This window comes from Hyperoodon ampullatus, assembly GCF_949752795.1.
Source record: "Hyperoodon ampullatus genome assembly, chromosome: 12".
Lineage (NCBI taxonomy): Eukaryota > Metazoa > Chordata > Mammalia > Artiodactyla > Ziphiidae > Hyperoodon > Hyperoodon ampullatus.
The window spans coordinates 64933849-64958598 of record NC_136925.1 but is presented as its reverse complement, the minus strand read 5'-3'; the positions used below and the strand labels follow the sequence as shown (position 1 = coordinate 64958598).

General features: G+C 43.2%; 1 protein-coding gene across 1 annotated transcript in view; it reads right to left on the bottom strand.

Moving 5' to 3' along the window:
- Nucleotides 1-466: 466 nt before the first annotated feature.
- HECA (hdc homolog, cell cycle regulator) overlaps nt 467-24750 on the bottom strand; it is a gene marked incomplete at both ends in the record, with an annotated part of 40203 nt that continues 15919 nt past the window's right edge. The window contains 3 exons of the mRNA XM_079716552.1: nt 467-631; nt 3429-3583; nt 10368-11408. Coding sequence (XP_079572678.1) covers nt 467-631; nt 3429-3583; nt 10368-11408 — 1361 coding nt within the window. The remainder of the gene's footprint in view (nt 632-3428; nt 3584-10367; nt 11409-24750) is intronic.

Sequence of the window (24750 nt, the reverse complement as noted above, 5' to 3'; positions counted from 1 at the left end):
GTGGACAAACACACCATCAGCTCTCCAGGCACAGATTACATTCACTTGTCACATGTTTCTCCCAAGGCCCAGAGAAGATCTAAAAGTGGGTCTTTAGACAGTTAACATTTTAATAAGAGTTTCTTCCCAACTCCTACCGTGCTCTCAGCTTATGACCACATAATCCCTTTCCTGAATTCACCCCATCCTCCCCACCACCCTAAAAGCTGCCCGAGAGACCCTTAGTGATAGTTAACCGCTCCCCCAAGCTCACAGGAGTACTGGCTGGGCTCTGGTCGTGACCACAGACTAACACTCGGGAGTCAAGAGAAGGCAAGGCGCAGGCCCCCTTTTAGTGGCACACATACACAAAGGAACTCTCCTTTCAATTAGAAAAGAAATGAATGTCACAGAAGGCTTCCCTAGAAAAGATATGTAATAAAGTAATAATATCAATAAAATAGCTATTACTAAAGCAAAGCTTTCATCAATAAGCTTCGAGAACTTTGAAGGAGGAAAATGGCTTCACGAAATGGTAGTCCAGGTTGCCACAGTGTGGACACTGCTGGACGTTGCTGTACTCGGAGAAGTACTGCATCCCAATCCGCACGTCGATCACTGGCTTCCCGCAGTGCTTACAGTTCAGGCGGGCCTGGTGGGGGGAACACAAGATGCCGTGAGCCACAGTACCCCTCTACCTCACAGCGCTGCCAACGTCAAACCAACGAAAACGTGAGACTGCTCTACCTGGGAAACTCACCAAGAGTTTAGTAAAGCATCCCTTTTATTACCCAAAACAGGGTATGCAGAGCATCAGATAAGCATGAGATACACACTCAAATATTCACCCGTCAGCCTGAAAGATTAATGACTCTTCTCTCCCGATGTGCAGCTCCGCTAGTAATTACTCCTACTGGTGGCAAGAAAATTCTCAACTTGTGCCGCCTAAACTTCTCCGGTAAAGTTCCCCGAACAACTGGGAATCTCTGCCTCCTGGATTTTAAAAAGTGACTGAAACCAACTTCCCTCATCCAAACCTGCATGAAATTTCTTTGAAGGTCTTTTTGGTTTATTTTTAAAATCCATATACATTTTTCATTCTACTCGTTACTACATTTTTGTTTTCTTAGGGGTAAAAATAAAATTTCCCTAAAATACTCTAGTAAAACTGAGGATCCAGGAATAAGGGCCACCTTTACCCTGAGGCTTCTGGAACCTGCGAGCACACTGTACCTTTATACATGCCCTAGCCTCCCTCTAACAGTACAAGGCCCAAGCTTTTGGCAATAGGTCCAAGGACTTCAGTGAATAACCAGAAATTAGAACAGACTCTCAATTCAGACTCATTCTAAAAAAGTAATAGAGAAGTATAATCTCATTTTGTCCTCAAAACGCTCCTGTAGGTAGGTAGTAGTACATGAATTTTAGATGATGGAACTGAGGCACATGGTGATAAAGCGGAAAGGCTGAGATCTGAACCACGGTAGCTTACTCCAGAGCCTACCCTCTTAGCCATTACATGGACTACCTTTCTGTAACCTGAGATAAACTCTCTTTTAACTGACTAATCTCTCTGAACAATATTAAAAGTGAGATTCTAAGCAAACCTCTCTCTTTAACCACTCTGTTTAACCTATTATTCCTTTCTAATAATGAATTCCTGCTTATCTTGGCCTCGAAGTCTTATTGGAAGACACTCCTTGATGCCTTAATAGTGTCTAACCCTTGTACCTTCTCAGTGAATATAGTTAATTGATTTTTTTTAAGCCAAAAGTAATCACACCTGTTTTCCATTTCAGTAAGGGGCCAGAAAAGAAGTGTTTGGGCTTAAATTGTTTTAAGGAAGAAATATATAGTGAGGAACAGCAGGCTGGGTGTGGCAGGACGCCATTCTGCTTTTCTCCCTGAAGATGAGGAAATAACCCCAGTACCTTTCAGTGGTGGAGTACAAAGAGCACAAGACTGGGAGCGACAGAGGTTGTGGTCACGGCTGTGACACGTGTGGGGAGACCTGGGAAAAACATTCTAATTGTTTAGGCCTCCACTGTATGTGGAAAATACGAGTCTTTTCCAGTGCTAACACTCCATGAGTTATAGACCCACACATTCTTTCACTTCCTTATTTCTTTAAAAGATAACCCTGTCTGGTGTGTGTGGGAGAGAGGCGTCCCTTCCTTTTGTTCCTCTCATTTCAAGAGCTGGCATCAAGGAACAGTGGGTATTATAAAATGCTACAGTGAATAACTAAAAGACAATGATATCTCACTTCCAAGGCTAAGTTTTAAATGGAAATGTGGTCCATGTATGAGAATAGCGTAAAGGAGTCAATCTTATCTGGAATCAAACGACAGGCTACAGATGACCATCCAGGTCTCTCACGACCATATTTCTCTTCTAAGAGCACTAGTACGGACACAGCATAGCTGAAATACCAACTGTGCCAACCTTTTAATTCAACCTACACAGCTTATCTTCTGAATAAACTAATAATGGTAAGGATATTCTCTTTATAAAAGTCAAACCATAATGCTAAAGGTATAAAACTATGTAATAAAACTAATGAAATGTTTATCAGGTATTTATATTAAAGACTTAGCCACTTAAGAGGGAAGGAAAATATCTCTCCAATCCATGAATATCAAAGAATTATATAACAAGTGTTTTCTAAAGCACTTAGAAATAAGTCAAGATACTTCCAAGGATTTTGTTTTGTCTCCTGTGTTTCTATGGACTTATGTAAGGCATTTTCCAATGTTAATACTTCCCTCTTTTCCTCATGACAGCTAAAGTTCAGATGCTTTCTTAGCATCAGAAGATGCCCCCCCTTAGCAGAGCTTTAAGGACTACAAATCTTTCAAGTCAACCTCAAGCACCTGACAGGGCAGGCAGTTCCTGGATAACTGCACTGTCCCACAGAAAGGAAACAAAAAGAAAACCCTGACTATTAAAGAAAGTGAAACTTTCTTCTTTCCTTTTAAATGACAACTTTTTCTTACTAGAAACTATGTTAATCATATAAAACATTAAAAAATATAAGTAAGCAAAAAGAAAACTAAAGGAACCACTCAGCATCCCACAACCCAGAGACAACCTCTGGTAATAGGCTAGCAGGTTCCTTTTCATGTTCACTTTTTACAAATGGAAGCATATTATTCTGCCATTTAAAGGTGGCTTTTTTGACTTAAAATACTGAAAATATTTCCCACATAATTACAAGATCCCTTTTAATGACTGCCTAGTATTTCAGTAACAGCAGCACCATGCTGCAGTAAATCAACCATCACTGCTGGACTTTGGGGGGTCCCATGGCTGCTCACTCCTGAAGCACATTCTCCACACACTCCCACCTCCTCCAACATAACCACAGTGATGCCTCTAACTCCTCTGCATTCCCTTGGGGACAGAAGCCTGATAGCACCCACTACTCGCTCTGAGGGGTAAATACCAACCTGACAACATGGAGAGGCGGCCAGGATGTCATAGGTGTACATGGTGCCCAGCTGGTGCCAGCTGCCATCCCACCGCGACTTACACTTGATGCAGATGATCTTGTGAACCCCTTCCAGGCAGTCCACACACACTGCGTACAGATGCATGAGCCTCCCTGTACACAGAAGACACGATGCTGAGAGTGGCTGGCCAAGAAATCACCTTTTGTCACCAAAGGGGATTAAAACAATGGCTCATCTATCAGTTATAAGCAAAACTTTATCATTTGAATAAATATATAAAGCAAAATAGATGATATTTATCATATATCCCCAAGTTGCCCTTTTACAATAAGGATGGATTACTAACTATTGTCAGTGGGACACATACTTTAAGTTCAATCTTATTAAACACCGGCTTCAATTCATTTTTCCGAAAAGTGCTGCCAGGTTTCTAATACGGACATCCAAACTCAAAATGACCAAGCTACAGATGCTCAAAAGCAGCCTGTGATCATGCAGGACTTTCTGCTCAGAGATCTACTGTGGATTATGGAGGCTGAACCAGCAATGTTGGTCTGTGTTCATGGGCTCTCATCCATCAACAAGTCCCATCATGAAAAAGTCCAAAGTCTGTCTTGGTATTGGTAGCCCAGAATTACACCATAGTCAAAATTACTATGTTAACTGTTCTTGTCTCCAAAATTGCTCATCCATCACCACATCCAATTTAGGAACCAGAATTATATCTTACTTGTGTTTTTTTTTTTTCAAAGGAGTTCAATGTCTTGTTATTTACTGGGCTCTTGAAAGTCATAAGCCCATTCCTCCGCTATTTATCAATATCTAATGCTCGTAAAGGAAAGATGTCACCCTAGTTTATATGGAAGGGTTCAGGTTCAAATCGGGGAAGAAATGGAATGTCCAGCATCTGTCTGGGCAATGTGTAATGAACAACAACAACACTGCTCTCTATGTGGGGGTCGGGGGTTCCACTGAGCTAGAAAACTACCAGCAGCAGAACACATACCCCTAAGTGTCTTATTCAGAGTGTGCTGCTTGCTGCCATCAGCCAGACCATGCCCTTCATATTTTCAGCGGTTAAGGACCAGCCTGCTCCTTACCCATTAGAAAGGGGTATACAGTACTTACAGGGAAATCTTTCATTTCACTCATTTACGAGACTCTCTCTCCCCCTCCCTGAGGGCAGGAACTATGCCCTCCTTGAAGGCTCAGTGTCTTGCACAATATCTGGAACGTGGGAAGCACTCCATAATTGTATGTTACATGAATGGATGGGATATATTAACAGCCAAAGACGTTATAACCTTGGGGGCCTCTATGCCAAAAAATGGGAAGGGTGACAAGAGCTTCTTGCAATACTGCCCACCTCTGCTGTAGGGCACTGAAAATAAAACCATCTCACACTCAGAGTGGCCTGGGGCATTTCAGGATGTCAGTTCAATATCTAGCAGCCACTGGAAAAGGCTTCATTTCCAATCTCCGTCCTAGACGGAGTTCTCAAACACTGCAGATCTCAAACATTCAAAGACATCAAGGTGGCTGCTAGGAAGGGTGGGGACAGGGACAGATGGAGAAGTCACATGTTGGTAGCAATGACCATGATGATGAAGCTGACAGGGAACTTTCACTGAGTGCTTACCAAGGATCTGACACTGTGCTAGGAGGCTACGTGAATCATTTCATTTAACCCTCACAACAACCCTCTAAAGTAGGCGTTACTATTATTCCTACTTCAGATAGGAGGAACTGAAGCTTAGAGAGCTGGAATAGCTTGCCCGAGTTCAAAAAGATAATAAATAGCAAAGTCCAGACTTGTCTGACTCTTAACCTCCAGGCTACATCACGGGAATTCCTGGCTGGGAATTTGTTTCAGTTGCTGTTATATATTGTCCTAAATACTAAGAATTTAAAATTGCTAAAGTCTAGGGTTGTGAGTTCAAACAGAAAGCAGATTTCTGAGAGAATAATTACCTATGGTTCTAAGTGGTAAAGAACTATTGTACCAAAAGAAATTCCTAACTCGATCAACCTTAATAAATTATTAAAACCGAACAAAAACATCTTCTTCTGGAAAAATCAGGGAAAAGAGGCTGGAGCTGGAGGGTGGGGAGGGCACTGAGGGGGAAAGGGCCGAGAGCAAGGGAATGACAATCCCCACGGTCCACCACTGGAAATTACACATTATTGCAGCAGCATATAATCAACTGCAGCCTGGAATCTTGTGGCCTGGAACATGCCCTCCTCCTGGAACTGAAAATGCTTTAAGGAATACATGATTGAAACTCTGTGATGGAAGAAATTATTGACACTGGCTTGTTATAAAAAAAAGATGGCATGGACTTCGAGATGTGGCAATAAAAACACGGACATATGACAAGGCCCCACTTATGGCATTGACTTGTCTGGTGCTGATAAAACAACCAGATCCTCAGATTTTATCATCAACAGTTAAACCTCTCAAGACTTCTGTAGTGCACACCTAACACATCCATTATCTATTTGGATAATGTGTGTATGTACTTAGGTGTGTACACACACACACACGTACACAAAATTCTTAGGCCTGTCTAATTTTTACCGTTCTCCATCCGCTCTGATGGGTACCCTTAAGATCTAGTCCTGGGGTCTGTCATATACTCCTCCTTTTCTTTCTCTTTTCTTCCCATTCAAGGCCTCTTCCACTCTTTTAGCCACTAATTTTATAAAATCAGCTTCAGTGTTCATCCTAAATGTTTATTTCTAATAGCGCTTGTGAAAGACACCTCCACACAAAAGTCCCAACATCTCTTCAAACCCAATACACACAAGTACCCCATCTTCTTTCCTCTAAGATCAGGTCCCTTCCCCAACTTTCTCTACTGTTCATGACAATACCATTTACCTGGTCTAGAGCCAAAGTGAGCCAACAAGGACACATCTTTATCCCGTACAGTAAAGCTGTCTCCAAAGCTGTGATCTTTACTTTAATATAATCTCTTAGAGCTGTTCCCACCTTTCAATCCCCACCATCACCACCCAGCTGTCTCTCTTCTCCTTGCATCTAGAATACAGATTTAGATTTCAACTGTGTAGCTTCCACCCCTTTCAAACAACTTTTCCCCCAAGCAACCACTGGCTTTAAAAAAAAAAAAATTGTTAAACCCTTCAATTCATCAATATGGCAAAGCTCTTTGTTATGGCTTGAAAGGACACCCACAATCTGTTCTCCACCTACCTTACTCATTTCCTACTCTAGAACCTCTGCTCCAACCAGATGGTGCTCTTCGGTTCTCTCACTGTCTCCTGACCTTTTTATGAACAACTATTCCTTTGCTTGCATTGCTCCTTATCAACAAACCCCCAGTGTAGTTAGACCATGTACTTATCAAAGTCCAATGCCCCTCCTGACATCTGCCTTCACATTACCTCCTTTGACTACCCAAAGTGTCCCCTTCCTCTTTGGAAATGATAGGTTGCTTCACGTACATAATATCCAGGCGATACCAGTTCCAAAGGTGGTACTAGTGCCTTAGGTCTGGTAAAGTTAGTTACACTTTTGCAAATGCATCTTATATCCTAAGATTATAGACTGATGAGTGGCAAGGACTGATAGTACCCAGTTCAAGTATGCAATTCATAAGTTTGATTGGTTGGTGAACAGATTAAATGAAAAGGATTTGTCCATCATGAATAGAAAAAGGACAACTCTCCTCTCATGTACCCTGTACCCTTGTACCCTCATTCATCTTCATAAAGAATACTTCCAGTCATAAAATGGTGAAGTGAAGATGTTTCCATCTACTTCCCTCTAAAATTATCCCCACACAGTATAAAGTACAAGTAACAAAATACAAATTCTATCTTCCATGAAACTATGAGGTACTTGCAACCCTGAATATGAGATCAGAAATTAGATGGAGAAGTAATAAATGGTTTAGCTCTGAAACTGGAAAACAAGCACAGGGGAGGTTGAGATGAGGTGCTGAAAGAGAAAGAGTGGGGTATAACAAATTACTAAATAACCACACATTCTATACAACTTTTTTCATCAAGAAGCAGAGTCTGTTGAATCATCCCCTGAATCTGGGATAGCCTTACAACTTATTTTTTTGCAGAATAGAATGTGATGGAAGTGATGTTACTCGGTCCCAAGCTTAAGCCTCAAGAGAGAGAGGCCACGCAGCTCCATTCTCACCATCTTTAATGCTATCCTGAGAACACCATGTGAAAAAGCCCAGGCTAGTCTACCGGCAGATGAAAGGATATATAAACAGGGATAAGCCATTCTAGCTGAGGCTCCCAAGGACAACCAGACTGCCAAGTGCTAGACATGTGTGAGAGGCCATCCTAACCAACCAACTCATAGAATTGTGAGAAATTATAAATCATCACTGTTTTACACCACTAAGTTTTAGAGTGGCTTGCCCTATAAGAAAGGCTAAAAGACACAGGACAGTAGGCAAAACTCTAGAAAATGAATGAGACCACTCCTCGCAAATTCAGCTCCCTTTCCCTGCTGAGAAAGATGAAACAGAAATAGCATGCATGAAACAAGAACAGGATGCTATTAAAAAGAACTTTTGGAAATTACAAATATAATAGATAACAGAAAATCTTAAACTCAGTAAAAATACTGGAATATAAAATCAGAGAAATCTTCCAGAAAGCAGAATAAAGATAAAGAGATGAACAGGGCCAAAAATATACATAATAAAGGATCTCCCCCCTCCTCAAAAAAAAAAAGGATCAATCTAAGAGGTCCAACATCTGATTAGCTGTTCTACAGAGAAGAAAGAAAGAAAGAAAGAAAGAAAGGAGGGAAGGAGGGAAGGAAGGAAGAAAGAAAGAAAGAAAGGAAGGAAGGAAGAAAGAAAGAAAGAAAGAAAATGAAAATGGGAGGAAATCATCAAAGAAATAAATCAAAAGAAAATTTCCCCAAATTGAAGACTATAAGTTTACAAAATCAAAAAGCCAAGAAAGCATCCTGCCCAACAAATGGAAAAAAAGACATCATGGTGAAACTTCAGATTACTAGAGAAAATCCAAAAACCTTTGGAGGATGGGAAGGGGAAATAAAGGGTCAGGAATAAGAATAATATTAGATTTCTCAGTAGCAACATTGGAAGACAGGAGACAGTGAAGTAATGCCTTCAAAATTCCAAAGGGAAAATAATTATAACTTGGAAGACTATGGGAAAATATTCCAAAGGGAAAACTATTCCAAAGGGAAAATAATTACAACTTGGAAGTGTGAAGATAGAATCAAGATACTACCAGACTTTCAAAATCTCAAAACATCTATTCCCATGCTTCCTTTCTCAGAAAGCTCCTAGGGGATGCTTCTTAACAAACTGAGGAAATTTACCAAGAAAAAAGAAAGTATGGGATCTAGGAAACAGAAGATAAAAAATAGGAAAGAGATGAAAGAATTCCTAGAAGGACAGCTATGTAGTTCAGCAGGCATTAAGTGCAGCAGGACAGACAGGAGCAGGAAGATGAAAGGCTCCATGAAGGAAATTTCTAGAAAAAAATTCATAAAAATGTTTGACAGGTATGTGGACATGTTTTTGAACGGTGGTTTGTAGAGCTGCTGGAGAGTTAGAACCACCAGCCAAAGCTTCAAAACAAAGGCTAAGCAAATGAAAATGTGAAGCAATTATTAACTTTGATAAAAACAAAAGGAGGGCTTCCCTGGTGGCGCAGTGGTTGAGAGTCCGCCTGCTGATGCAGGGGACAAGGGTTTGTGCCCCGGTCTGGGAAGATTCCACGTGCCGCGGAGCAGCTGGGCCCGTGAGCCATGGCCGCTGAGCCTGCGCGTCCGGAGCCTGTGCTCCGCAGTGGGAGAGGCCACAGCAGTGAGGGGCCCGCGTACCGCAAAAACAAAAACAAAAACAAAAGGAGTCCCAGGACATACAGTTCTCGAAATAGGAAATACATCTATACTTCTTGGCTCAGCACTAAATATTATATACTCATAATAACAAAATCATTAAGGATTTAACTAAGAATTGTGATGGATTATCCTGAGAGAAAGTGGAAGATGCAAGAAAGCATGAACCATCATCCACCTTAAAAGTAAATCTAGAGCTAAAATCGGAGAATGAAGATAGCAGTTTTAAAATTATGATGGTAAAAACCCAAAGAATCAGTTAAGATTTGAAAGTGTCTCACTCTGAGAAGTGAGACAGCAGGGGTGGGTGGGAAGAAGATAGGTGGGGATATATCATTTTTACTATAGGCTTTTTTAACCACACTTTTAAAGTTATAAACGGGTTATATGTCATGGATCCCATATTTATATAAATTCAGTAGTTTTACATGAATTGACAGATTTCTCTGACAACTGACCCACCCCCTGTTATCCATTTTCTGGCTGAAATGCCCCAGTCTTTGTATGTCACCCACAGCGCTAATAATAAGAAGCTCCCCACGCCTCACCACCAGGGTAATACCTGAGCTTTCATTTTCCTTTTGCTGCTATCAAGAAAGTCTCACCTTTCATACATTTCAAGATTAATTCAACTAATCTAAAAACACACTGACCCTTCCCTCGCTGTGTTATGTTTACAAGGATCAGAGAGAATACACAGCTTGCTGGGCACAGTAACACAGGTTTCAAAGGCACCTATTTTATAGCAAGTAAAACATTTTTATGCAATTCCTTCTCTAAAGTTCCTCCCAATTACCAAAAACTATACAACTGAATCCTCTCTTCAAATTACAGCAAGACAGAAACATAAAATTACCCACCAGGACCACTGTACTTGGTATAGTGTGACATCAGAGGCAAGGACACCACCTCACTGGGCAGAGCTGAAATATTCAAAAGTTAGCTAGCTCCTGACTAGAACAAAAACACGTCATCAGTTAAAATTAAGCCCCAACAGAGCCATCCCTTCTTGTTGGCTTTTCACTTCTCACAAACAGAAAACAGGCAAGGTGAGCGAACACCTGTACCTTGAAGGTGACAGGGAACATCGTACTCGATCTCATCGTGTCTCGAGGGGCTTAAGAACAGAGTTCCGTCCACCAGCGGGAACTGCTCGAACACCGGGAGCGCCCGGTGGCACAGGGCACAGTTCACCACGTTCCTGTGGCTGGCGCTGAGGGCCGCGAGGATGAACTTCCGCAGATCCTCGCCCTGGCCCATCTGGGCATCGTCCTCCACCCGCACGTGGAAAGTGTTCAGCTTGTGCCGGGGGATGTGGGTGAGAAGCTCGGACAGGTCCAGGCGCCGCAGGAACTGCACGGGCGCGTCGAAGTGGCCCCCCCTGTGAACTGACAACCCGGCCGGACTGTAGTCAAAGTGGGCGTTTCGGAACACGTGGCCCCCTGCCAGAGCCTTTTTGTGAGGCTCCAGGTGGATGGCGTTCTTTAGGAACTCCCCGAGGTACCTGGAGGAGCGGGGGCCGCTGAAGTGGGCGGGGGAGAGGATGGAGTAGCCAGTGGGCGGGGACTGGCCCGGGGAGCCGCAGGGGGAGCGCGCCCCGTAGGCTGCGGCCCCGCCGCCCTTCTCCTGGGAGTTCTGCCGGTCCATGGAATGCCGGCGGGGCAGGTCGTGGCTCAGGCCCTTCTGGGGCTTGGTGGGCGGCCGGCACTTCTTGGCCTCCTCCACCGCCTCACCGGGGGGCCTCCCGGTGTTCCTCTCCGACCCCGACTTCTTCTTTTTCTCATCCTGCATCCGCTTCACCTGGTACCAGTCCGTGTCCTTCTTCAGGTGGCCCTGGCCACAGCGGCAGGAGCAGAAGCGGAAGGCCAGGTCGTAGCCCTTCTTGGTCCACATGTTCTGGCGGCACTGCTTCTCGTTCCAGCTGCGGGCCCGGCCAATGCAGTTGAACTGGACCAGGATGCTGCTCTCCCACTCGTAGAAGCACTGCAGGTGCATCCAGGTGCTGTGAGGGCAGTGCTCGTTGTTGCACACCACCTTCTGGTAGTCGTCCTTCTCCAGGTCAACCGGCCTCCCGAAGCTGCAGATCAGCGGCGTGGCACAAGGGGCTTCTGGGGAGAAACAGAGAGAGAGAGTGAGAGAGAGAAAGTCAGCTAGCGGGCTGTGGGATTCCAACCCACGGCCAAGTGTGAGATCAAAGCTACCATCCCACCTTAGCCCATTCACACCAGAGGTACGATTTTTCTGGTGTGGAGATTTCTACTACTGTAATAACACCAGACAGGGTTCAAAAACATTCACCATTTTCTTCTGGTGTGATGTTGTACCAAGGGAATTTATTTTCTGATTGTCCGTTATCTGCTGAAAAACATACCAGTAAGCTTCAAAAAGTCCAAATCCTTCACAGTGCAATTAGCCGTATGTCAGTACTTGTAACAGCGTAGTATGAGGTCTTCCTGAGACGTGGGTGTAATGAAAGGCAGTTTCAGGGTTCTTTTAAAAATGAATCACTCCTGGGGCTTCCCTGGTGGCACAGCGGTTAAGATTCCGCCACCAATGCAGGGGACACAGGTTCGAGCCCTGGTCCAGGAAGATCCCACATGCTGTGGAGCAACTAAGCCCGTGCGCCACAACTACTGAGCCTGCGCCCTAGAGCCCGCAAGCCGCAACTACTGAGCCCGTGCGCCGCAACTACTGAGCCCGTGCGCCTAGAGCCCGCGCTCCGCAACGAGAAGCCCGAGCACCGCAATGAAGAGTAGCCCCCGCTTGCCACAACTAGAGAAAAGCCCATGCACAGCAACAAAGACCCAGTGCAGCCAAAAATAAAATGAAATTTTTTTTAAAACCCACACCATTCACTTTATAAAAACAAACAAACAAAATGAATCACTCCAGTGAACTAGGAAATATGACGGAGCCACTGAACCAACAAGTTCAGATGGTAGCTCCAAAAGGGCCCTCGAAACACTATCACAGGATTTAGGTTATCCTGAATACCACAGAGAAAAGAAGACAGACTTGACTCATATAATACAATATGCCACCAAACGAAGCGGCAGAGATGATGGGACCCACAAAGCCTATGGCTATGTTACAATCATCCCCTTCAGTGTCGGATTCCAGGAACTTAGCAAAATGGCCCAAACTGACCTGTCTACCCCCGTGATCACCGTGGCTTCCCCATCTACCTCCCGGGTGTCACAATGCTTAATCGTCACTTCTCCAAACCCCAACCGTCCAGTGTAGCAATTCACAGCATGGACTCTGCAACCAGACTACCTCGGTTAGAACCCCAGCAGTACCACTGATGAGCTGTGTGCTCGTGAACAAGTTACTTTACTTCTCCTTGTGTCAGCGTCCTCTGTATAAAATGCAGATAACAACTGAATGTACCTTATATGGCTCTTAAAAGGATAAAATATACTGATACACAGGTGGTGCTTAGAGCAGGGACTGGCACGTAGTAAACCTCTTCCCCTTCCTCCCATTCTTCAAGGCCCATCTCTAGATGCCAGGACTCCCCTCTTCCCTTGCATCCTGATCTCCCCACCCCCAGGAAGGTTCTGGACTGAACCTTACTTGAGTCCCCACTGTGGTTGGTCCCCACCAGGTGATGACTCAGGAAAGGACGCCTATTACTCAGTTTTTTACTCCTGGCACCGCTTGCACACATCCAGTGCTGAATAAAGGTGCATTGAAAAGACACTGGCACATGAAACCCACACATGACAAGCAGAGCAGAAGGAAGAGAGAGGGCTGTAATCCTAGGCAGAAAGACTAGTGTAGGGAAGCACGCTGAAAAGCAGTAGAAGAGTGGTGTGTATACTGGGTAAATTAACTGTAGTCACCTGAAATGTAGACACCTTTAGTATCTTAAAATGTTAATTAGTCAATTAAACAAAGTTCATTTGCTTTTATCTTTACTCCTTCAGAGGAACAGCCTCAAAGGCAGTGACTCTGTAATGTAATGGCAATAACCAAAGTGATATTAACCCAGGACTAAGGAAATCAAATTTAAAGAATGACCTAGCAGTACCCTTGCATTCATGATATCCAAAATTTTAATTTTTAAATGCTGAGACGGACTTGATATTTCTTTTAAAAGTATTTTCACATTTCACACACTAGGTATTTAGAAAGTAAGTAAATGAATAATGTCATGCCTCTTTTTCAAATTCCTAAGTCTTACAATTTACTGAAACATATAGGAAACATTTTTTTAACTGTAAAAAACAGGACTGGTGGCCTTCAAAAATCACACCTATAACAAATTAGCCATATTATAGAAATGTATTTGATTTGTTTCCTGAAAGCTGTTTCTAAATTTACAAAATTCCTAGCTCTTAAGAATAGCAGTCCCACAAAGTTATAAATGGAATACAAACACCTGATGCAACCAAACCTTTAAGGGGGAAGTGTAAAGCAGGGAATCCCACATTCAGGGAGGGCCTGTGTTACACACCTCCCCTGGGACATTAGTCTGAGCTGTGACAGCTTGACTAACAAGCAAAATGAGAAAACGTTCCTTTATACAAAGTCAGCATGGTTTTTAAAAATGTATAGGAGGGCTTCCCTGGTAGTGCAGTGGTTGAGAGTCCGCCTGCCAATGCAAGGGACACAGGTTCGTGCCCCGGTCCGGGAGGATCTCACGTGCCGCGGAGTGGCTGGGCCCGTGAGCCATGGCTGCTGAGCCTGCGCGTCCGGAGCCTGTGCTCCGCAACGGGAGAGGCCACAACAGTGAGAGGCCCGCGTACGGCAAAAAAAAAAAAAAAAAAAAAAAAAAAAGTATAGGAACACTCCAGGACCTGTTTCTATGGCTTCACTGTCAAATATTCTGTACTCAGCTTCTATTTCTCCCTGCCCAAGTGAAAATAATCAGGGCTCACCTCATTCTGGGCACAAATCTCAAGTAGTTTCAAGTCTGGACAGTAAGATAATGAGGCTGACGTCACCTGGGCAAAGCCCGTCACTCTCCTTCTCACCCTGTATCCTTCCTCCCCACTCAGGCCTCGGTCCTCCCCCACCTAGTAAAAGGGAAGGACCTGACTGTAGTCATTTACGCCGGCTGCCCAACAAACCCAAAGCTCTTGACACACTCATTCACGCTAACAGGAAGCCCCCAAACCAGACACCACCATTTTCAGCTTCTTAGCTGTGAAATTGACTGTTTTCACCACTCTTAAAATAGTTTCAGGCGTCACAAGAAGATGGGGAGCTCGGCGGGGTGGAGGGGCGAGGAGGGGCTTCTGAAGTCACGTGAGGCTTTCTAGACAAAGCCTGAGGTAGGGACTCGGTCGTCTTCATCATTGTAAACCCACTACCGTGAAGACTGTATCGTGCCTAACAAACGTCTTGTTGAAGGCAAGCTCGGCCCGGTCGGATTTCGGACTCCGCGGTGACTGGGTGCTGGCGGAGGGAGACGGGAGGAAGGTGGCCCCTGGGGAGCACAGCCCACGGCCCCGCCCCTGAGTCGCAGCAGGCCTTCTGGACTCAGCACAGGATTCTCTCTGGGGCAGAGCCTGGCCGTCACCCTCACTGCCTCAGACTTGCCATAATCTATTCCACCCTCCTTCAGCATCCAGCTACCAAGTGCAAACTTTAGGGTTTCTGAACAACTATTTTACGACAGGGATCTGTTCCATACAGTAATTCTTCTTACATGGGAACACAGCCCCTTGTCTGCAGAGCAAGTTCCCCTCCAGGTATGACGGCTCTGACCAGAGGATCCTCATCGCTGAGCTTTCTGAGAGGCCAGAGCATGGTGACTGAGGATACGGACTCTGGAGCCAGCCAGCCAGCCTGCAGTGACTCTCAGCTCTCAACTTATTAGTTTTAAGACGTTTGACTAGTCACTTAACCTCCCTGTGCTTCTATCTTCTCAGCTGTAAAATGGCAGAAATAAGAGTGAGCACCTACCTGAAAGGGTTGCCATGAAAATCAAAGGAGTTATTAAGGCAGTTTGAACAGTGTCCAGCACATAATGAGCACCATTTAAATATAAGCGATTATTATTATTATCTTTTTTTTGCGGTACGCGAGCCTCTCACCATTGTGGCCTCTCCCGTTGCGGAGCACAGGCTCCGGACGCACAGGCTCAGCGGCCATGGCTCACGGGCCCAGCCGCTCCATGGCATGTGGGATCCTCCTGGACCAGGGCACGAACCCGCGTCCCCTGCATCGGCAGGCGGACTCTCAACCACTGAACCACCAGGGAAGCCCGCGATTATTATTAAAAGCTTTATCACTTTATATTACCTGATGTAAAAACCAAAGGACTTTGAATGTGTTTAGAGCAAAGCTACAACCAGGAAGTGACCATCCTCCTTTCTCCATCTGTAAATAAGTGCAAGAAATGTTCTGCTTCCCTACAACAAACAAAGCAGGGTGGTGTGCGTAAAATAATTTCACTAAACATCTACTGACAAGTTTTAAAGAAGGAAAATTTACTTCTTCTAACCCCTTAAAGATTTTCTACTCAGTGTCAGACAAATAAGTATCTTGCTATGTGTATTTTTCAACCTAAACAATCTTTTCCAAGCCTGGATAACAGGGATTCATAAAAGGCATGGATGTATTTGATTATTGAGATGTGCTCCTAAAGAACTTACATAATTCAAGACTGATTATCCCCTAGTCTGGGGGTAGAGTATGGGGAAATGCATCCTCAGAATGCATAAATCTGCAGCCGTTGTGCTGTATTTTTGCTTTACTGGTGCTTTTAAATATCAGCATTACTTCTAATATTTCTCAGTTGTACCTCATAAATTGACAGAATGCCATATCATAGTGTTTTATCTATGTTTGGAACATTTCTGTTCCAAAGTTACAGATTTTCAGGATGTTTTTCAGTACCAGTATTAGCATACTTGGATATTTTGAAAGCTATAATAAACGTTTAAGTTATGTTAATTTTAAAATAATAACACAAATGTCACCAAAATCCATGAAAAAGTTCTATAAACAACAAGAGTTCACATAATATTGCCAAGGGTTAGTAGGTATTTCTCTTTAAAAGAAAAGGTAATGACATTGGGTAACAAAGCGTTTTTATAATTCAGTTGACCTGCTGGCTTTGAAAATATGAGATGGCTTGATGCATAACTTGGGGGCATGTGTCTGTTGAAATTTTCCATATAATGTGAAGCTTTTATTATGATTTATGTGTCATTAGTTGAAATTTGCATAATTCAATTCGCATATAATGGGATCACACTGTACTAGGAAATAAATTAGCAGGCTGCCTTTTCTCCTGCTTGGAGATTTAGATCTTGAGGGCGCTGTATCACGGAGAACTACACAGCACCCTAGCATTTCATGTACTGCATGCATTCACCCTGAAGGAGAGGTCGGTCCAAGAGCTCTCGGAACCAAACCACAATACCATAGGATGGGAACAGAACTCCAGATTAAGTATATGTGTATGTGCACTAGTGTGTGCATGTGTGCCTCTATGTGTGCATGTATATAACTGCAAAGAGACTGCCCAGTTGTTAAACTATCCCACTGTGAAAGACTCCAGAAAAGACTTCACGTCATCCTCAAGTACTATAATCCAAATTTACAGCCTTTTCCTTGCTTCTCTGAAACACTCTAGAACCTGATTTTGATTATCCTTGTCAATGGCGTCCCCTTTACCTGCACAAATATTCAAACTATGGCCATAATCAACACTCCTACATCATATTTTTTATACGTGATTCCCATTTGACCACCTCAGTTATAAGCACAGCGTGTGCCCAAAGCGTTGACCGACTTCTCTCGTGATGCACCCAGAATGGTGCCTGGAGGCCAAAGGCCTCAGTGGAGCTGGCCCCTCCCCATGCCTCTGGATCCCCAAGGCCCTCAGCTTAAAGGACAAATGGCTTCACCTCCCCCCAGTCCGTCCAACGGGTAAAACATACGGCTGCATGATTAACTGGCAACATGGGTTATCTGCAGACCAGGTACCTGTCAAAGAATATGATCCATAACTCACTGCTGTTCGATATCTTCCAAAAGCTCAACTGAGAGAGACAATTTTTAAGAAAGAGTCCATAGATGATGTCCACACATTCCTCTAGATCAGAGTTCCAGTGGGGTGGTCTGGCCTGCAGTGTCTGATTAAACCAGTACAGGGTTTTTTGTTATGAAGTGTAAATGCCTTTTAGATGTAGCATGCCCTCTCTGGGTCATCCAGGCCTCCACTCCAGCCCCGTTCATATACTTACTCATATGCCAGGACCCTGGATTCATTTGGGTGCGTGAGCCCTGCGCTAGATAAAAGCTATCCCTTAATTAAGCCGGGTGTCCCAGAGTTGGTTACTTGGACCACATTGTTTTATTCCCTGGACAGGCTGTTTTGAATGACGTGAGCAGGCCTAATAAATTTGTTTTATTTATGAAAGGACATTGTCATGGACATTGCTCAGTATTTTATAACATCTTATAAGTCGCTGGTTTTGTTTTGCTTCATTTGTTAATGTGATGGACACTGTAGCGCAGGCCACTGCTTCTGTTTGCCTCTTTCCTGTGTGCTAGAAATCTGAAAGCCACATTTGTGACCTACCTCTTGTAATGCCTCAAGACGTCCATTATTTTTCCCAACAGTATCATCTCTATTACTAATATTCTCACTTATTTATTATTTCTTATAGTATTACATGTATTTTTCTTTTTTTTTTTTTTTTTTTGCGGTACACGGGCCTCTCACTGTTGTGGCCTCTCCCGTTGCGGAGCACAGGCTCCGGACGCGCAGGCTCAGCGGCCATGGCTCACGGGCCCAGCCGCTCCACGGCATGTGGGATCCTCCCGGACCGGGGCACGAACCCACATCCCCTGCATCGGCAGGCGGACCCCCAACCACTGCGCCACCAGGGAAGCCCCTATTACATGTATTTTTGAAAGCCACTTTATTTTTAGAAGAAGGAGGCTATAAATGATCAAAACAAAAATCCATTCCCCACCTCTCCTCATAACTTTCAAATCAGCTTTGCCTAATACGTGTCAAGACTTGGACTTGACGGGGGCCCAGGTGCTCCCCTCCCTTCTCACTTTCCAAAGTTGGCCAGAGGAGGATGCAAAGTGAGAGGGGAGGCCGGTGCTGACCCAGGACCCCAGGAGCCCCACAGACACAGCACCTTCAGGAAAGGCTGCCCCCTGTGCCTTGCCTGAGGCACAAGCGGTGGGTCCTGGAGCCGCTCTGCTCACCCGCTCCGTGCCTCGCCCCCATCCCACAGCCCACGCCTCTCACCCACTTCCCCTGGGCCCAGCTTCCCACTCTGCTATTCATACCCAGGCCTCTACTGTTCCCAGCCCACCTGGCTTCTCTCAGGCACACCTCGGGCTGGCTCTGCCAGCCAACCTGGCCCCTCTGCCTCCTTGCCCCACCTGGACCGTGCAGGTGCCTCCCCCATCACCTGCTCCCAGCCTCACTGGTGAAATTAGACATGGTGAAGTGGGCTCAGACTCCCCCCAACTCCACCCTGCCTTGTCTTCTTCTGGGTGTGTATGGAGGGGGGTCTCTCTCCTGGGCTCTAACCCACAAAGCCTAGACTCTTCCGGGTGTTGTCATCCTCATGTGGGCCCAGTCTTGCCTCTGCTTAGCTCTTCCCAACAGCAGCCTCTTTACCTCCCCTTTTCCCCTTCTCCCCGCTCACCTAGCAAACCCAGGAATTCATTTCTGGAAAATATGAAAAGGAGAATCCCATGTTCACTGCAGAGACTAGCTCTAAGGGGAGAGGCAGAAAAAAGAGCAATGAACTGAGAAACTGCAAGTATTACAGACGTGGCCACACAATCTGAACCTGCTGCAGGGTCACATCACCACTGACAACTACAAGAATCCAACCAACTCCATCTTCCTAGGATGGCTACTGAAAAAACGCCAATGTAAAAACTTAATAGCAAGAATAGCAGATCACTGTAGTCATCTCGCTTTTATTAATGGCATTAGCAATTATAATGACAACTTGTTTTAATAATAAAAGTCATATTCATTGGTAAACTAATCATAGATACATGTACTCATATATAAGAATATAAGAAAAAATAAGTTTATAACAGGTGCCAAGTGAAATAAGGCACATGCGGTCATATATATGTGTACATGAGCGTATCTATGAAAAACTAGATATCACCTTATCAATGTAATTTCATACACATGCACGTGTACACACACACACGCCTACTCTAGATGCAATATTATTTCCACAGTGAACAACAACAAAAGACCCTTGCTTTTGCTAACCAAGTTCTTTAACAGTTAAATTTGAACCTCGAGATCCACTGTAAACCCATCCTTTTGGCAATTACAATTGCCAGTAAACAACTGCTTGCTTTATGGGTTGCCCTTTCTCATGTCACTCTTTGAATACTGGCCAGCTCAGCATTAGCCATGGCAGGAATCTGTCAACACCTTTTGGAATCCTGACCACATTCTCTAAGATATTAATCATCCTTTGCCCCCCTGCTTGGCATCAAAGCAAATTCAGTGAGCATCTTCTCCTTGCAGTGACACGGGGTTTTGAAGCTTGCGGGGCCAGCAGGTTTGCTTCATCTTTTTTACAGACACTGGAATAAAAAAGAATGATGAAAAATATAGAAAAATATACACAAATGAGTATTTGGAACCAGGATATATTGTTCCACTCTGTGCACAGATGTGATGCCATCAGCGTTTCCGCTTTCCTCCTTCTGCTCCTGGAATGAATCAGGGAACATCAATACAGTGCGTGACAACCCTGAATTTCTTCCATCATCACAATTGATCATGAAAATGGTAAAGGTTTATCATCTGCAAATATTATGGATTTGAGGCCAGGTTTTTTTAATCAACATATCCTGATAAGTAGACTTAACACCAGTTTACTAGGTCTGACACACTAAAATCTTCTGAATCTTTACTATAAAGAAGTCAAATACAGGATAATATGAGCACTTGACTACAGGTCTCTAGAGATCTGGACATCTGCAAAACAGTACAATAGTTATATTCTCAAAATGCTGTAAAAACTCTAACTATACAGATAAACTTCATATAGGAAATATTTCTAAGTGATCTGGTCTCTGAATAAGTCAGTTTTCTTAGCAGGTTTATTATACATAATTATCTAAAGAAAGAGCCTTCAAATTTTCCAGGATACTAATAAACGCTCATTTGGGCAAATGTATGGCTTCTTTTAATAGCTATCATTTAATAAAGACCCTGTTTTAGAAGACGTAATAAAAACACCAGGGTTTGTCTTAGGGTTAAACACTTAACTACAGAAGAAGGAAAATACATGGGGTCTCTGAAAATCAGCTAATTACAAGTCAATTCAAATAACGTTTTTGAACACCTGTTATGTGCCCAGTTCAGAGCCTAACATAGAGGCTGCGAGTGTTGAATAAATTTGTAAGCCATACTTTCCTAAATCTTTGAGTATCTTATACTTTTTTGTTGAAAACTGGACACTTTAAATAACATAAAGTGGCAACTCAAAATCAGATTCTCTCTCCTTGCAGGATATGCTTCTGTTGTTGTTACTGCTGTTTGTGTTTAATTCTGTAAAATCTCTATTTTTTCATCACATGTAGCCACTGAGTTTCTGCTCAGTTAGCTTAGTGGTCAGCTAATAAATGGACAGAGACTTCCTTAAATGCCCTAAACCAATAAGTGTCCCATCCTTCGCCAAGGGGCTGTGTGTGTGTGTTGGGCAAGCCTTCAATGCTTCAACAGTTTACAACCTTACTTAGCCTTTACTCTCTGCTTACTCAGAGCCTCAAGGTCAGCCAGAGGTGAGATGAGGGTCTCCTCGGGTCTTTCCTGGACATGCTTAGAGCGCTGCCATGTGCACAGTCTTCTAGAGCACCAGGAATACATCAGAGCTTCTCAAAGCCCCTTATGGACCTCCTACTTCCAAGACATTCTTTTTAAGTTTTTTGACCCATTTCTTGTTTGTTCCAACTGGTATCACTGCTGCAGGCAGTTGCAATGATAAATAATTGCTGCCGAGTGTTTTCAGCAGACATCCTAAGAGGGCTTCCAACACTGACCTCTGAGCCAGGTCAAATGGTGAGAGTTCCCTAGGGCTGGGCTTTTGGGGAAGCTCCAAACCTGTCCTTCTCCCTCTAGTGACTACGAGGTTGCTTGTTTTAAAGCTACCACGCATACTACTATATAAAAAATAAACAACAAGGTCCTACTGAATAGTACAGGGAACTATATTCACTATCTTGTAACAACCTATAATGGAAAAGAATCTGAAAAGTATATACATATATACACATACATACGTATGTGTGTGTGTGTGTATATATATATATACACACACACAGACACACACACACACACACATATATACAGCAGAGTGATTCAGGTATCACTCTGCTGTATACCTGCAACTAACACAACATTGTAAATCAACTATACTTCAAATATATATATAAATTTTAAAAAACAAAGCTACCACAGAGCTAGGGAGAAGGAATGGGAATAAAGCAAGTTAAAAGAAAACAAAATTCACTGTTCTTACTACAATTCAATCATTTCCCCGAATAAACACTCCTAGGATTATTGCAAGCCTTTAGTTAATTTCTAGAATTTTGAAAAGTTGATTTTGATCATTTTTGCCAGTGTTCTCATTGTTTCTATGGAAAGGCAGATTTCTAGATGTTCTTCTTCTGTCATTCCAGAAGTGCTTCTTAATATAGATTTAAGTTTAAATACATATTTTGTTACAGGAAAATGATAAGATGATCAATAAGAGAGTTTCAGGCAGGACGATACTCTTTCTTCAGATCAGACAGATTCTGGGTAAGAATTTAAAAATAAAGAAAAAATGTAAAATTTCTGACCATTACCTTTTAAATGGCTGATAATGGTTAGCAAGTTACTATGATATTTGGATTCTGTTTAAATACATTAAAATGACACCATTTACAATAAACCGGAGACTGTATCCTCTGCATTTACTTAAACCTTTAAAAAAACTGGGTGTGACAGTATTAATATGCAAAAGAAACTTTGTTTTCTCAAATTCTTTGAGGATACACAAGCAAAAAAGTTTTATCACCACCTTCAAGTCAGCCTTCTAAAAATTACACTTTGACGACATCATACACACATTCAGGAACCTTGGAAACTCCCAGACTGAAGCCCCATGTCCTTTGGCTATGATCAAGGAGCTCCAAAACTAGGCCCCCAGGCTAGATCTCCCACCTGGTCACCCATCAGGCCCTCCCCCCAAGCCTCTGCTTCAGCTGCCATCCCTCCCTGTGGGGCAGTGCAGAGCGCAGATCAGAAAGGGAAGGAGTGGACCCGGACCACTGTGCCCACACCATACCTCAAACTCACCAGGGGGTTAAAAATCATTTCTTGACTAACTGGTGAGTATTTGAAGTGAAAACTAAAAAAGTCTTAAAATAAATGTTCTCAAATATTTTGAGATCTTTCTCTATTCAAAATTTTTAAAAGACACTAAGTCCTGTACAAAAGGGAAGCTAATACTTTCAAAACATTTTGTCAACTTGTTTTAATTAGTATAGGAGCTATAGTAAAGCTCACTTAAGCACATCTGTCTTAACCTCTGATTTAGTTTATCCTCCCTTATGTTATTTTAGTGTGTGAGACTGTTCCAAAGAGGGTAGCAAGTTGAGTACGTGGAGATTACATTCAGTTAAACATGTTTTTATGCTTTGAGTAGGATTTAAACACAAGGCTTTTCACTCAGACAAACTCAGACAAATCTATCCAAATAAACATGGAAGCCTCACATTCTCCCTCAACCAAAAAACAAAACAACAATGTGCTCTTCAACTATATTTAACAACTTGGGGTTTTAACATTATCTTAATATATTGGATTTATTCTCCTAGACTCACTCTTTTCTTATGTTCAATTAAAACTCACAAGCCTACCCAGCCTCAAGTTCAAACTAAACAGAAAGCTACAGGCTTTTATTTTACCCATTTTTAAATTTCCATTCTGGCTCTAACACTCTGACATCAGTAAGAAATCTGTATAAATAATGACTTTAAAGTAGAAAATTCATATTTTTTCTTGTCTACCAAAGGCCATGTCAAGACCTAAAAGGACATGGACCCAAAATATGTCTGGTTTAGGCTGAATATCAGGATGAAGATAATGGTTTCATAGTTTTCCCTGAATGTCTCTTAAAAATACCAAAATACCAGAATAGAAATAAGACAATCCCTTGGTTCAGATTCTACAAACACGTCCTGAGCCCACAAGAGGATCCTTTAGTGATCTTCCCAAGTCATTCAGCTGGTAAGGGGCCTTCCCTCTTCCATTCCCACCCACACTGCACACAGATCAATAAAGAACACAGAGCCAGTTTATAAGGAGAGGAGGCAGTGACCAACAGCTTTGTGTAACCAGATCATAGTAAGCAGTTCTATAATTTGGAATAGTGTCTCAGTCAAAATTATAGAACTGCTTACTATGATCTGTTTACACAAAAGTTTATCCAATATGGTCCATGTCCATATTAATCCTCAGAAATATTTAAAAACTAGGTCTACAGAAAGTCAAGTTAAAGAAGCAAGTGTTTAGGGCTTCCCTGGTGATGCAGTGGTTAAGAATCAGCCTGCCAGTGCAGGGTACGTGGGTTCGAGCCCTGGTCCGAGAAGATCCCACATGCCGCGGAGCAGCTAAGCCCATGCGCCACAACTACTGAGCCTGTGCTCTGGAGCCCACGAGCCACAACTACTGAAGCCCGTGCGCCTAGAGCCCACGCTCTGCAACAAGAGAAGCCACTGCAATGAGAAGCCCGTGCACCACAATGAAGAGTAGCCCCCGCTCGCTGCAACTAGAGAAAGCCCACATACAGCAATGAAGACCCAACACAGCCAAAAATAAAATAAATGAAATAAATACATTTATTTAAAAAAGCAAGTGTTTAAACCCAATTACAATATAAAGGTTTCCCAATCTTTGCACTCCTTAAAAACAAAGATAGACAATGAAGTAAATCTACTCTAGCTAACAGAACTGCTAATTTCAAAAAAAAAAAAAAAGCCATGAGCAAAGGCTTACTCGCTTCTTAATGAGAATAAAGCAACTTTTCTTGGAAAGAATGTAAAGAAACGGCACTCCATCAGTATGGAGACTGTCTAATAGGGCGGCAGAAAGAGCACTGATGTTGAGAAACAGAAGCTCAACCTGCTTCTCCCGATCCCTGTTTGGGTCAACATGCCAACACCCAAGAAGATCTTTAGGGTTACTACTGTATTTAAATCAATGAACCCCCAGCACAACGTGGTTAAATTCATTTCCGCACTCTATCTGTACCTAAACTAAACTAAATCCTTACACTCCTTTGTTTTCCATGTGCCTTTTCTGTCCTGCTGAACTCCCTGAAAAATACACTCTTTCAGCTCCCCTGTCTTGCCATCAAAATAAACCTGGGAAAATACTTCATAGCAGTGGTCCCCAACCTTTTTGGCACCAGGGACCAGTTTCCTGGAAGACAATTT